Raw genomic sequence first — 15388 nt, forward strand, 5'->3', positions numbered from 1 at the left:
TACCGTACAATGTATCAAAAATCCACAAATGTTTTAATGGACTTTAACACAAACAACCATACCCTGGACAATTTTATAAGAGATTGGTATAGGTCATTTGCTGATCATTTTTCTTAATTACTACTTGTTGTTTAATTTATTGTCATACCTGTGAATCACCTGATCCTTCATCATCAAAATAGTAACGCACAATAGTGCCATCTGCGTGGCCAGACAGAATCCCTTTGCCAGAAGAGCTGTGAAGAGAGGATATGAAAATGGCAAAAAGCTGAAGACTTCCAAAAACAACATTAAAATTAAAATTCTGAAATTCGTGAAACACAAAACTTGTATCTGAGAAGTACATGTTAGCCAAAAGAAATCAAAAGGTGAAAACCCATTTTGTTCATGAATGTAAAAGAGCCAATAGATGATCTGTAACAACCAGTGGCCTATTTTGCACTTTGCCCAATCTTCTGAATAAAGATACTGAAAAAAGACGATAAATAGCTTGTAAAAAATGTTTGCCAAGTCATGATTCTCATTTGATGCTGTTATGAAAGATAAACATACCCCAGTACATCAAAGTTGAAATAAGGACCTTGGTATTCAAAAGAGTGCTCCATATATCAAAAAACATTGATTTCTCTAACTTCTAGTAAACATTCCCCTCTGTTCCCCCCCCATTTGTTTTGTTTTATCCCACTGACTCCATCAACTCCTCGCTTTCCTCTCCCCCATCCTCCCAATCTTCCTATAAGCTACACATTCCTCCATCCGGTTCCCTTCCTCATATCCTTCCCTGTATTCCATGGTCCACTGTCCTTTCTTAGCAAATTCCTTCTTCTTCAGCCCTTTGTCACTTCCACCTACCAGTGCCTTGCATCATTTCCATTCTCCACCTCCTTTACCTGCCTATCATCCCTCTCAGTTGGATTTATCGACCACCCGCCTGCTCTTCCTCCACCCATATCCTGAAGTTATTATACTGGCTATCGCCCTCTTTCTGTACTGGCTATCACCATCAGTCCTGATGAAGGGTCTTGACCAGAAACATTGACTGTCCATTTCCCTTCTTTTATGCTGCTTGATCTGCTGACTTCCTCCAGTTTTTTGTGTGTTAACCCATTTATGAAGAAGTTGCCCTACAATGAGAATAACAGCCATTTACAAAAAACTTACTTTGAAGTTAGTGAAACCACATAAGAATCTGTTCCATAAATGGTTGATGACTTGTTTGTTTTTGTGTTAGCTAAGCGAACCTATATTGAACAGAAACAATATCAGAGAACATCAAAATCAACATAAAATATTAATTTTAACAACATGAATAATTATAGGGATGTCCTTATAAATTGTTTAATATGAAGCTGGATCAGAAAAATACCTATATTAAAGTACCACTTGGTGGCATAATTTCACAACAATGGCCTTTTTTTTAAGATACTGTATATGCACATCCCAAGAAAGCAGGACAGTTCCAATCTGATTACTGCCTAGTCAGCTTACTGTTAATCATCAGCAGAGCGATGCAGTACTGACAATATGCTATCAAACAGCTAACCTTCCTTCTAAATAATTGCTCACTGGTGCTTAATTTGGTTTTAATGAGAATCCTTCAGTTTAAGATCTCATCAGAGCCCTGGTCATGACCTGAATCTTAGAGCTCTGAATTTCAGAGAGTGATTGTGCTCAATTAAAGGCAGCATTTGATTTGAGTATGCCATCAAAGATCTCCAGTAAGTCTGGTCAACAGGCATCAAGGAAACAAATCACTGGAATAATCGCAGAATACATCTTGAGAACAGGCCCTTTGACCCACAATGTCTGCAAGAGGATCTATTTCTTTATTGGGAGACCACAGTCAGTGCAGATCAGTAATAACATCTCCTCCTTGCTTACTATAAACACAGGTGCACCTCAAAGATGCATGGATAGCCCACTGCTCTCCTCTCATGACTGTGTGTCTAAGCATAGCCCAAATGTTATCTCTAAATTTGCCATGACACCACCGTTGTTGGTAGAATTTCAGATGGCTGTGAGGATGGTTACAGGAGTTAGAGGGGGAAGTCGGGAGAACACACGACACACCAGTCTTCCTTGAAGGGTCAGCAGTAAAATCAAGTGCATTACATCAATCAATCATACAAATCCCAAAATGCTTCACAGCAATTACTTGTATAGATGAGTGATTTGTATTCATCATTTGTACCAAAATTACCAGAATGTGTAAATGTTCAATACAATAGAAGTAAACTGGTTAGATTTTGACATTAGGAGTTGCTAATCCAGGAAGACAATCATAACGCCAAAGTAACCGATGCATCTCAGTGAATGTAATTCTACACTATTTAAAACTTATTGTGTCATATATAATTCAACGTATTTACTGGAAGAGTCTAGACCAAATGGATGCTTTTAAACATAAACAAAAATAAAAGAAATCAAGCAGTAAGGGAAGGGACGCTTAAATAATGTTAAACAACCAACATTGCAAATTAACATCTTGCAACAAAAATATTAGCATTCCCTGCTTTGAGATTTTGTGCGCCACAGTTCCCGAGGAGACACTGGATTACGTGGAGGGAGAGTGAGTTCAAAAGAACACAGAACATAGAATAATACAGCACAGTACAGGCCCTTCGGCCCACAATGTTGTGCTGACCCTCAAACCCTGCCTCCCATATAACCCCCCCACTTTAAATTCCTCCATATACCTGTCTAGTAGTCTCTTAAACTTCACGAGTGTATCTGCCTCCACCACTGACTCAGGCAGTGCATTCCACGCACCAACCACTCTCTGAGTAAAAAACCTTCCTCTAATATCCCCCTTGAACTTCCCACCCCTTACCTTAAAGCCATGTCCTCTTGTATTGAGCAGTGGTGCCCTGGGGAAGAGGCGCTGGCTATCCACTCTATCTATTCCTCTTATTAGTCAGCTGCACCTTAAGAAGCAGGGGCAGTCAGCACGTTTTGCGCACCACAGTTCCCAAGGAGACATTGGATTGTGCATCATTTGGCACTTGGCAAGATACATTAAAAAGTTGTTAGATTTAAACGGAGCAGCCATTGTGGAAGCAGCCAGTGTTAAGAGTTGGAAGTTGAAGTTTTGGTTCATCAAAGCTTCAGCAAGGCGAGGTGTAGACCATAGTTAAGAGTTTTTTTCGTTGTTTATTCTTTCTTTCTTATTGCACATTTATAGCAGTGGGGATACCAGGTAGGATAGTGGAATGCTCCTCTTTTTACGATGTGGAAAGGTAGGGAGACCTCCAGTATCCCTGACTGACATCTGCAAGAAGTCATCCAGGGCAGCTTCCAACAGACTATGTTAAGGAGTTGAAACTGGAACTGGATGAATTCCAAATCACTTGGAAGGCTGAGGGCTTGATAGACAGGACATGCAGAGAGGTGGTTACACCCAATGTACAGGACATGGGTAACTGAGTCACTGTCACAAGGGGAAAAAATGGACAGCAAGTCAGTGCATAGTACCCCTCTGGTCATTCCTTTCAACAACAGATATATGGTTGGATACTGTTGGAGGGGGATGACTAGGCAGAGGAAAGCCACAGTGGACAGGTCTCTGGCATTCAGACTGGCTCTGTGGCTCAGATGGGGAAAAGAGGTAAGCTGTAGTGATAGGGGATTCATTGGTTAGGAGAACAGGAAGGAGGTTCTGTAAATGAGAACAAGATTCCTAGATGCCATATTGCCTCCTGAGTGCCAGGGTCAGGGTCAGGGACATCTCAGATCAAGTCCGCAGCATTCTTAAGTGGGAAGGTGAGCAGCCGGAAGTCATCGTTCACATCGGTACCAATGACATGGGTAGGAGGGGTAATGAGGTCCTGCAAAGTGAGGTCAGAAAGTTAGATACTGAGTTAAACACAGTGGACTGCGGACCGCTACCGGGCCGCGAGGAAACAATATGATTTGGCGATATGAAACGATATGAGTCAGCTGCACCTTTCCTCATTCCCCGTCACACACTGTTGAACTTGAACATAGGGTTGCCAACTGTCCCGTATTAGCCGGAACATCCCATACATTGGGCTAAATTGGTTTGTCCCATACAGGACCGCCCTTGTTCCGTATTTCCCCCGCTGAGGTAGAGCATTCCTATGAAACCGTTCGTAAGCTGAAATGGCGTAAAGTGAAGAAGCAATTACCATTAATTTATATGGGAAAAATTTTTGAGCGTTCCCCGACCCAAAATAACCTACCAAATCATACCAAATAACACATAAAACCTAAAATAACACTAACATATAGTAAAAGCAGGAATGATATAAAAACACAGCCTATATAAAGTAGAAATAATGTATGTACAGTGTAGTTTCACTTATCAGAATCGGGAAGATTTAGCCAAAACCAATTTGTAGAAAAAACCAGCACGTACACGCATGCGCACACAGGTGCTCGCACAAGGCTTTATGGTCATGGTAGTCTTTCTCAGGGTAAACACAAATGTCCCTTATTTGGGAGTGAGAAAGTTGGTAACCCTACTTGAACACCCCCCCCCCACCCCCGGTCAGCCAGTCCGCAAGAATATTGTCAATATTAAACCGATCTGCAGTGCAAAAAAGGTTGGTGACCCCTGAGTTAAAGGAAGGAGCTCCAGGATTCTGATCATGTGATTGCTACTCATGCCATTTTGCTAGCAAAGCCAGTATTAGGAAGATCATAAGGTTTAATATGGAAATGGTTTGAGAGAGAGGGCTTCAGATTTTAGGGTCATTGGGCTTTCTTCCAGAGAAGGTGGAAGGTTTCAGTTTACATCTGAACTGGAGGGGAATTAACTTTGTAGCGGGAAGGTTGATGGGTTGGGGGGTTTAATCTAGAGTTGCAGGGCGATAGGAACCAGCGTGCCAGAAAATATAGTGGAATAGTTGTGAAGAAGTATGTTGTTAAGCCTACATGCAATGTCAGGAACCAAAACACTGAGCATAGTGAGAATAATATTTCAATGCAAGGAGGGGAAGGACTTGCAGCTCAATATCCCGGGTCCCGTTGTTTGAGACATGATAAAGCAGGAGGAGTGGCATAACTAGTCAGGGAAAATGGCACTGCAGTACTGAATCAGGACATACTGGCGAGCTCATCTAGTGAAGCTTTATGTGTGGAACTGAAGAATAAGAAAGGTTAGATTATAGATCACGCAAAAGTCCACAGGATTTTAATAAACAAACTTGTGGACTGTTGCGAGTGACATAAGATTGTGATAGCAGGTGATTTTAAACTTTCCATATGTTGACTAGAACTCCCATACTACATGGGAAAGATGTTGAAAAATGTGTTCAGGAAAGTTTCCTTAATCAATGCATAGATGTCCTAACTAAAGAGAGTGTGATACTCCATCTTGTATTTGGAATGAAACAGGGAATGAGACAGAAGTGTGTGCAGGGGAACACTTTGCATTTAGTGACTATAATACCATTAGCTTCAAGGTAATTATGGAAAAGGATAAATCTGGTTCTTGGGTTGAGATTATAAATTGGAGAAAGGCCAACTACGATGGTATCAGAAAGGATCTGGCAAGTGTGGACTGGGACAGGTTGTTTTCCAACAAAGGTGTATTTGGCGAGTGGGAGGCCTTCAAAAGTGAAATTTAGAAAGTACAGAGATTGCATTTTCTTTTCAGAATACCTGTCGGTAAGCTAATTGGTCATTGCAAATTGTCCTATGATATGATTAGGATTAAATCAGGGATTGCTAGGCAGCATGGCTTGAAAGACTGGAAGGACCTATTCTGCACTGTATCTCTATAAAACAAAACATAATAAAAATTATTCAGGTGTTTTGCTATGCAGTCACGCGTGAGCAGAGTGTACAGCAATGGGCTCTGCACACAGCCCTGGGGGTCACCTGTGTTGAAGATAATGATAAGGGAGGAGCAGTTGTGTGTCCTAACTATCTGAGGTCTGTTGGTTAGAAATTCCAACAGAGGCGTTTTTCAACAGAGGCGTTTTTCAACCGAGGAATGGGAATTTGTTTAGCAAGGTCTGTAGTGTTGGGACAGTAGAGTTGAATGCCAAACTGAAATCCAGAAACAGCATTCTGACATAGGTATCTTTGCTTTCTAGATGTGTCAGATCCAGATGTACGACAGATGCCAAGGCATCTGTTGTAGAGTGTTTTGTCAGTAAGCATATTGATGAGTGTCTGATGTGGTGGGAATAGAGTTTTTGATATGTGCCATTACCAGCCCTTCAAAACACTGTATGATAATTAGCATCAGTGCCACTGGGTGGTCATCATTTAGTCCTGAGGGTGCTGAAGGTGTTGAAGGTGTCTTTGGTAGAGGGATGATGGTGGCTGATTCGAACTATGTGAAGACAGCTGCCTGGATTAGTGAAGTGTGAAAAATGTCCATGAAGGCATCGAGAATAGCTTCTGTTATAAGATTTTTGAATAGTGCCCTAGTATAAAAGATGAACTCGCTATCACAATCTACCCTGTTATGACCTTGTACCTTATTATCCATCTGCTCTGCATATTCTCTGCAGCTGTTGCAGTTTATTCTGCATTGTTATTGTTTTCCCCTGGACTACCCCAATGCTCTGTGTAATGAATCAATCTGCATGAATAGTATGCAAGACAAGCTTTTCACTGTACCACAATATATATAATCAATAATAAACCAATTCCAATCCCAATCATATAACAACGCCAATCAAGGATACATGCTGTTAAAAGGTAAAGCTTAATTTACACCCAGCTCTGCTTTGAATTACCGTCACAATCTTCAGTCCACATAACATCTCCAATCTCGCATCCAACCTTCCCCACAAATTACCTTTCTTTGCCAATTTAGCCAACTGCACCTATCCCACATCTTGATGCTGATCTCTATCCCAAATCCCCAGGATGACAACTTTTGTTGAATGGCCACTGACTTGATGCTGCTGCTAACTTGCCAATCTCACCCACCTTCCATCCAAAATCCTGGGTTGATTGTCACATCAAAATATTGTTATGTTCCCACTCCATGACTTCACAAGCACAAATGCTGGGCTGTCCCCCATTCCAATCCCACACTTTCCAAATGTCAGGCTGACTTCCCCTTCCCAACAAAACACATGCCAACCAACCTTTCTTTGTTATTCTAAGAAGAACACAATGAGTGCTCCCTACCATCCCAACCACAAGAAGACAGTGTTGCCAATTACAAAATGTTGATCCAAGGCTTGTACTGCATACCCTACACTACAACACTCAACTTCCTACCTTAGGCCCAATAAAGCCCAGAGCCTAGGCAGCACAACAGAATGCAAAGATGTACATAAAAGTTACAAGCTCTATAGATGGTGATCAAAATAATCATTGTTCTGCCAAATTAATGCTACCCGAAAGAATTCAATTATAAAAAGAGACCAACACTGAATACAGAGAAAGGGAAAAGAAACACATCATGCAAACAATAAAAGCAAGCAACAGCATTCTGAACCAAATTGAGTCCACCAAATCCCAGAGCAGCCACAGTAGGCCCATTGCCTTAGTCTCAGTTCATCGTATAGCAGGGCAAATCGCCATTAAGCTCGCAAACACGAAGCGCACAGCGGCTGCAGCAGTCTTACTGCCTCAGCCTCAAGGAAAGAATGGAAGAGCTCCACGCAGTTGGTCCACTCTACATTGGCTCCTTTCCTGAATTTCCACTTTTCTACGTCACTTTCCTCCTTCAAGATGATCATTAAAATTTACTGCTTTGACAGCTTCTGATTATCTGCATTCATACTCACTTATGTGGCTTGTGTTAAATTGTATTAAATAACACTCTTGCAAACAATTTAGGATAGTAAAACTATAAATTGCAATTTTTTTATAAGACATATGCAACTCAGTTAACTGACCAGTTATTTCAATTCAATTTGTTTCTCATTCTATAGAAATAGTTAATACTTTAAGATTTAGTACAGTCGGCCCTCCTTATCCGCAAGTTCCGCTTGTGCGAATTCAACCAACTGCGAACCGGGAAAACCCGGAAGTTCTCTCTCCAGCACTCGTTATTCGAGCATTCGGTCGCTACTTTGTTTCTGTGAAAAAATGGCTCCTAAAAAGCAATTACGTGATCAAAGCAATTCCCCAAAGGCTAAGAGGGAGCGTAAAGTGCTATCTCTTGCCGAGAAATTAGAAATATTAGATCTTTTAAAAAGTGGCATGTTGCATTCCGAAGTGGGCCGTAAGGTCATTAAGAACGAATCAAGCATTCGTACAATAAAGCTGAAAGAGGCTGAAATTCATGGAAGTGTCAGTGTTAGGGATGGCTGGCTGGCTACATAAAGCGCTACAGACTCAAGAACTTAAAGATCACGGGAGAATCGGCATGGTTGATGCCGAGGCAGCGTCAGCGTTCCCAGAAGAGCTACGATGGTTGTGTCTGTACTGAACATGTACAGACTTTTTTCTTGTCATTATTCCCTAAACAATACAGTATAACAACTATTTACATAGCATTTACATTGTATTAGGTATTATAAGTCAACGGAACAGAAACACTGCGGGCGGCGGGTCCAGTGCTGGCCTGGGTCCTAAAGTCTACCCGCACTGAGACAGGTTAAATAAGGGACTTGAGCATCTGTGTTTTTTGGTATCCGTGGGGGGTCTCGGAACCAATCCCTTGCGGATAAGGAGGGCCGACCATATAGAAATCTATAAGCATTCTAGGAAGTACATTAATACAGTTAAATATAAAAAAATGGCAAATGGCAAATAACCAAATCAAGCTCAGTACTTCAATGATTTTTCAATTAATTTCCTGATCCCTTCACTGCCATTGCGATTTTCAGTATTGCAAATTATGTTACTAGAGTAAAGAAGTAAGAAAGATACAGATATAGAGAATGGCAAGTCTGAGACAGTAGCTGTAAAGTGTTTAGAGCTCCACTGCCATAAATTCGCTAAACTCTCTTTCAAGCTCTTCATCAATTTTTTAACAGAAAAAAATTCAGATGATAATTTCAAAACCTTAAAAAAAAATCTTCATAGAAAAATACAAAGAATTTTAAAATACAGGAGGCCATTTGGCCCATTGTCTCTGTACAAAAGCACTGTACAATTTAATCACACTTTTGAGTGTTAGATCCATAGTGTTACAGATCACAGTTCTTCAACTTCACATCTATAGAACTTAATTTCATTAAATACCCAGAAGGCCAAATAATCTTGGTTTAACAGCAAAGTAGAACATTATTCAAATTATTGTATGTCAAACTGTAAAGCAATGAGATTGCTTCTGACAATGTGTTTCAAACTAGTGAATTCCTAAGACAAATCAGAATTTGTCAAAGCGAGTATTGAAATCTGCAAACATTCTGGGAAAATACATTAATACAGTTAAATACAAAATGACAAATAACCAAATGCACCTCCATACTTAAATGATTTTTCAATTATTTTCATGATCATTTCACTGCCATTCTGATTTTCAGTTTTATAAATTGCATCACTAAAGTAAGAAAATAAGGAAGATACAGTACTAATATAGTGCAAGGTATGAGACAGTTTATTCTCAGTCCTATACTCCTGTGAACTTCTCCACAACCACACAAATGTACAATTGGAACATAGAACAGCGTAGCGTAGTACAAGCCCTTCAGTCCATGATGTTGTGCTGACTCTTTTATCTACTCTAACAACAATCTAACCCTTCCTTCCCACATAGTCCTCCATTTTCCTTTCACCCATGTGCCTATCTTAGAGTCTTTTAAATGTCCCCAATGTATCTGTCTTTACACAACCTCTGGCAACACATTCTAAGCCAGCAGTCCCCAACCACCGGGCCACAAAGCATGCGCTACCAGGCCGCGAGGAAACGATATGATTTGGTGATATGAGTCAGCTGCACCTTTCCTCATTCCCTGTCATGCACTGTTGAGCCATTACGCATGCGAGGTCATTACCCGCGCGTCATCCATGTCAGCGTGGGAAGAAGATCAACTCCTCGAGCTTGCCAATGACAGCGGGTTGAAAAGTATGTTTGACATAACATCTCTGCCGGCATTCTGGATCAAAGTCAAGGCTAAATGTCCTGAGATAGCCAGGAAAGCACTGAAAATGTTGCTTCCATTTCCAACATATCTCTGCAATGAATGCAACGAAAACTAAATTGCGGAATAGACTAGACATAAGGAACCCCCTTCGAGTATCGCTGTCTCCCATCACCCCTCGATGGCACCATCTTGTTGCAGGGAAACAAGCCCAGGGCTCCTACTGATTTAGCGATATTGGTGTGTTGCAATAATTTTATATGTTCATACGGGGAAAATATGTGCTGTGTGTTTAATATCCAAATGTTATTTAAAATGTTATGATGCTGTTGACTTACTTATATAACCATATAACAATCACAGCACGGAAACAGGCCATCTCTGCCCTTCTAGTCCGTGCCGAACATTACTCTCACCTAGTCCCACCGACCTGCACTCAGCCCATAACCCTCCATTCCTTTCCTGTCCATATACCTATCCAATTTTTCTTTAAATGATAATATCAAACCTGCCTCCACCACTTCTACTGGAAGTTCGTTCAACACTTACTTCAAGCTCCCCTGTCCTCCCCTGATAATTGACTTATCACTATATTCATGCGAGGAAAATATGCGCTGTGTGTTTAATATTAAATTCGTTAGATAAACCCTTTTAGAAACGATATTCAGTGTATTAGCCACTTATCACCTATATTCCGGTCATGATTAAACCCACCCCCACCCCCACCCCCGTACAGAATCGCCAAAAACGATTTCTAGAAAAAATCGGCACGTACATGCATGCGCAAATCATGCATGCGCACTGGTGCCCGCGTAAGGCTTCATGGTCATTGTAGTCTCTCGGGGTAAACAACGTATTTGACTGCTACTCTTGTCCATTGGCAACCCTACCCCACCCTGGTCGGCCGGTCCGCAGTGCAAAAAAGGTTGGGGACCCCTGTTCTGAGCACCTACCATACCTCTGATTTCTCCCCTATACTCTCTTCCAAACATCTTAAAGTTATGTCACAATACATAAACAATCCATGCAAATATTCCAATATACAAGAGTATGGTTGTGTTTATATAACAAAAAATGCTAAGTATCTACCCTGTAATTCCATTATTCCTTTCCTTCTTTCCTATGAATTATCTTGCCATGCATAATAACTTCTTTATTATTGAAGTGATTAGGGCAGTGAAATACAGGAACATACCTTTCCTTCTGCCAATCCAAAAACAATTGCTTGATCTGCTGGCCAAATCAGACATGTAACAGCACTCTGAAATACAAATGCATTTATAACGTTCTTTGCTTCATTTAGAACCAAAACAACAAAGGTAATGGCTAGCAACATTTCAGTACAAATTGCATTGTTAGATTATTGAGAACAACCAAGATGTTTCTGTGCATGAGAAACCCGGTCATACAGATATATACATAAAACACAATTTGGAAATTGGCTGGTTGATACTGGTTTCTTATTGTTCACATTTGCCTGTGCTCAAACCTATTCCCATGCTTTTATATGTTCCTAATGTATTCCTAGAAGATTACATAGCCACCACCTAAAATGCTAACTCATTATTGCATTATATAGTTTACTTTTCTCTGTGTAATACTTCTCAGGCTCCTATACTGCTCATGTTTAATCCTAAATTTATTTTTCATTGTGCTAGATTCTGGAGCATAGGAAACAGACCATGTTAATTTTCTTCCAACTTTTTATCATTTTAATACACCTATCAACTCATTCATAATTCTCTGATTAAGCAAAGTAATTCAACTTCTAAAGATTCTCTTTCATTTCTGTATTTTCAACTGGTACCTTGAAGATGGTGAATCCTTTACATTGTTTCAAAATATTCTTTGGAGAATTTAGCTATTCTTGAACTTCAATAATGAGATCAATAGATTTTAGATACTAAGGGAATAAAGGGAACAAGGAATAGTGTAGGAAAGTGGTGCTGAGATAAAAGGTCAATCATGACCTTATTGAATAGCAGACAAAAAATAGCTGACTGATAGCAGTAATGGACAATGTCTCTTGGCAAAGGCTATTTTAAATATTGGGTATATCCATATACAGTGGATTCCAGTTAATTAAGCCATCGGTTAACCAGGGTAGCTGCTTATTTGGGACAACTGGTAAGGAACAAAAACTAATCAAGAAAATAGCCAGGATTACCTTTGTTTACTTGGAACAGTATGCCACTTAATTGGGACAGGAGACTGTTAACAAACAGTTTCCAACCAGAGTCAGTTGTATACACTTGTGTGGCCATTTGACACTACACTGTGCTTAGAGCGAACTGTTTTTAACAGCATCCATTGCGAGCACTTGTGTTCAAAAAGCAGTGATTTTTGTCACTGAAAGTTGGCAAGAAGTAAGCAGCAAGACAATGCAGAATTCTTGCTCACTGTGATTTCAAGCATTCAGGCTTAGAGATGCCAGAAACAGCCGGAACAGAAAATGAAACAATTTCACTACTTCAACAAGTTAGGACTATGAAGAATTTGAAGGTATCAGCAATCATCTTGAAAGTTACAATGAAAATGAAGGGTTGGAGAGTGCAGTCGTTGAAAAGATTGCAAGTAGGCAGTTCATTAGCTGCACTAGGTGTCTATGCTGATTTTGTTCATTTGCAGTCAATCAAAAAACACGGCAGTGTACACTGGATGAAATCCCCCATTGATAACTTTTAGGAACTAATACAGTTTCATAGTAAGTAATAGTATCAGCAGTGTTCTAATTTGTTCCGTATTTCATTTAAATATACCATTGTTACTCAGTTAAACAGCAGTTTGTCTTTTTTATGCCATTTTAACTATTTCCATGAAATTTCAGCTAATTGAAGCAGCCACTTAATTGGGCCAAAATGCACTGGCCTCCCACAAAGTCAAAGGAACACACTGTTCCTGGGGACAGTCATGGGGACTTATCCACCTGAATTTGTCTCAAGACAGAAAGCACCTCCTCTTTTGTAAGCTATGATCTTATTACTGTTTTGCCTCAGTTCTATAGACGCTTTATCTATCTCCTGAGTAAAAAGAAATGCAAAAAAAACACTTAATATTTCCCCTATCTCTTTTGGCTCGATGCATAGATGACCACAGTGACCTCCAAGTGGTCCAATTTTGTCCATTGCTATCCTTTTGCTCTTAATATATCTGTAGAAGCCCTTGGGATTCTCCTTCACTTTATCTGCCAGAGCAACCACCTTTTAACCCTCTACTCCTCAAGTGCCTCATTTGTTCCTTGATTCTTCCTGGTAGTCTATTTATTTCCTGTACTTTTCAATATTTAATAATTTGATATTACTTAGTCACTTCCAAACAACATCCCTGGGGCTGAAAGCTTAATCTTCATGTTGAAAACCACTAGGTATTAGTCATTTCAGTGCAATGGCACTGAACACTGCTCATAAGTGTGTAGAAGAGGTAAATTCAACAAAAAAGTCCTTGACTAGATTGTAGTAACATGAGTGCTGCTGTAAAGATTAATGAAATTCATGAATATTTCAAACAAAAATGTAGAATCGGGAGACTAAGTTTCATTTCATCCTCATAATTTCTACTCTTGATAAAATGCATACATTCTCATGCCACACATAAAATTAGACAAGTTCAAATGTGCTGATTCATGATAAAAATTGACTGTATAAATTATTAAAATCTCCAGATAGTCTGCACTAAAAGATTTTCTTACCGTTTGCACAAACTTGTTACAAATAACCTTCTTGTCTCCCCTAGAAAATAAAATACAAAATCAATAATCAGTGTTCATGTTTAAAGGACAAAATTTGTGTAAACTTAAAGGACAAATTTATCAGTGCAAGGAGACACAAGTGATTGTCGATGCTGGAACTGAGAGTAACAATCTGCTTGAGGAACTCAGCAGATGAAGCACTATCAGCAGGGGAAAATAATTGTTGATGTTTCAAGTTAAAACAGTGTATCAGGACAGACAGTGGAGAGAGCAGACAGCCAAAACATGGAGGATAAGGGGAATGGTGGGACAGGAGCCCAAGGTGGACTGGTGGACTTGGGAGAGGAGAAGATTGATGGACAGGTCAAGCTAGGTAGGGGTTGGGTAGGGAGACAGAGGCAGATGGATGATGGATGGAGGCAGAAAAGGGGAGGCAGACAGAGCAAGATGGGGACAGCTGCTGCAGGGGAATAGGCTGGAACACAAAGACTACCTGCATGAGAATCTGATAAGAAATGGAAGCTATAAGGAGGGATATTAATCACAAGTGGAATTGGAACCATAAATGGAATTGGAAGATCAAAGTAACTGGAACAACAGAAACTCCCTGAACAGCTATTTCATAATAGCAAAGGCAGAAGTCTGTTGCATCTCTGATGAGAAAGCTTTAACAGTAAGAATGATAAAAATCCAGATGCAATATTGGAGGAAATACAATCGGATTTGGCTAAATTCAAAAGCAACAAACTGTCAAAATTTCACACTGAACTGGTAGAATTATCACTGAATGAACTTTGGTGCACATCCCTACTCTGATCAGGAGACGGTGACAATATGATTAATGGTAAGTTCCTGTTTATGAAGTATATTTTCTTTGTGCTATGTGTCTAGCAAGGTTACAAGGTCATAGTTGGGGAAGGTATGTTTGCCTTGGTTAAAGGCCCAGATAGATGAGTAGGCACAATGGAAGTACTATATGCCAGTCTTAACAATCCAAACTCCAGATACAAGTAGAAACTTATATGAGCAGAAGCCTGCTTCATCATTTAGTAGGATATCAGACCACAAGATATAGGAGCAGAATTAGGCCATTTGGCCCATTGAGTCTGCTCCACTGGTTCTTATGGCTGATCCAATTTTCCTTGTAGCCCCAATCTCCTGCCTTCTCCCTGTATCCCTTCATGCCCTGAACAATCAAGAATCCATCAACCTCTGCCTTAACTACAAATAAAAATGGCCTCCACAGCTGCCTGTGGCAAACAATTCCACAGATTCACCACTCTCTAGCTAAAGAAATTCCTCATCTCCATTCAAAAAGACTACTCTGAGGCTGTGTCAAGCCCTAGACTCTCCCACCATAGGATATATCCTCTTCACATCCACTCTATCAAGGCCTTTCACCATTTGATAGGTTTCAATAAGAACACCTCTCATTCTTCTGAATTCTAGTGAATACAAGTCCAGAGCCATTAAACACTCTTCACATGACAAGCCATTCAATCCTGGAATCATTTTTGTGAACCTCTTATGAATCCTCTCCTGTTCCAGCAAATTCTTTCTAAAATAAGGGACCCAAAACTGCTCACAATACTCCAAGTGAGGCCTCGCCAGTGATTTATAAAGTCTCGAACATTACATCCTTGCTTTTATATTCCAGTCCTCTTGAAATGAATGCTAACACTGCATTTGCCTTCCTCACCACAGATTCAACCTGCAAATTAACCTTTAGGGAACCCTG

The 15388-nt window shown here is 40.1% G+C and overlaps 1 protein-coding gene across 2 annotated transcripts in view; it reads right to left on the reverse strand.

Annotated features, from left to right (window-relative positions):
* Window positions 1–15388, reverse strand: part of ift172 (intraflagellar transport 172) — a 210536-nt gene that overhangs the window by 164464 nt on the left and 30684 nt on the right. For both annotated transcript variants that reach the window (XM_063035645.1, XM_063035641.1), the window contains exons 4-7: window positions 13651–13690; window positions 11158–11223; window positions 1162–1241; window positions 149–236 (exon numbers count right to left, since the gene is read on the reverse strand). In XM_063035645.1, coding sequence (XP_062891715.1) covers window positions 149–236; window positions 1162–1241; window positions 11158–11223; window positions 13651–13690 — 274 coding nt within the window. The remainder of the gene's footprint in view (window positions 1–148; window positions 237–1161; window positions 1242–11157; window positions 11224–13650; window positions 13691–15388) is intronic.

The sequence above is a fragment of the Mobula hypostoma genome, chromosome 2, assembly GCF_963921235.1.
Source record: "Mobula hypostoma chromosome 2, sMobHyp1.1, whole genome shotgun sequence".
Taxonomy (NCBI): Eukaryota; Metazoa; Chordata; class Chondrichthyes; order Myliobatiformes; family Myliobatidae; genus Mobula; species Mobula hypostoma.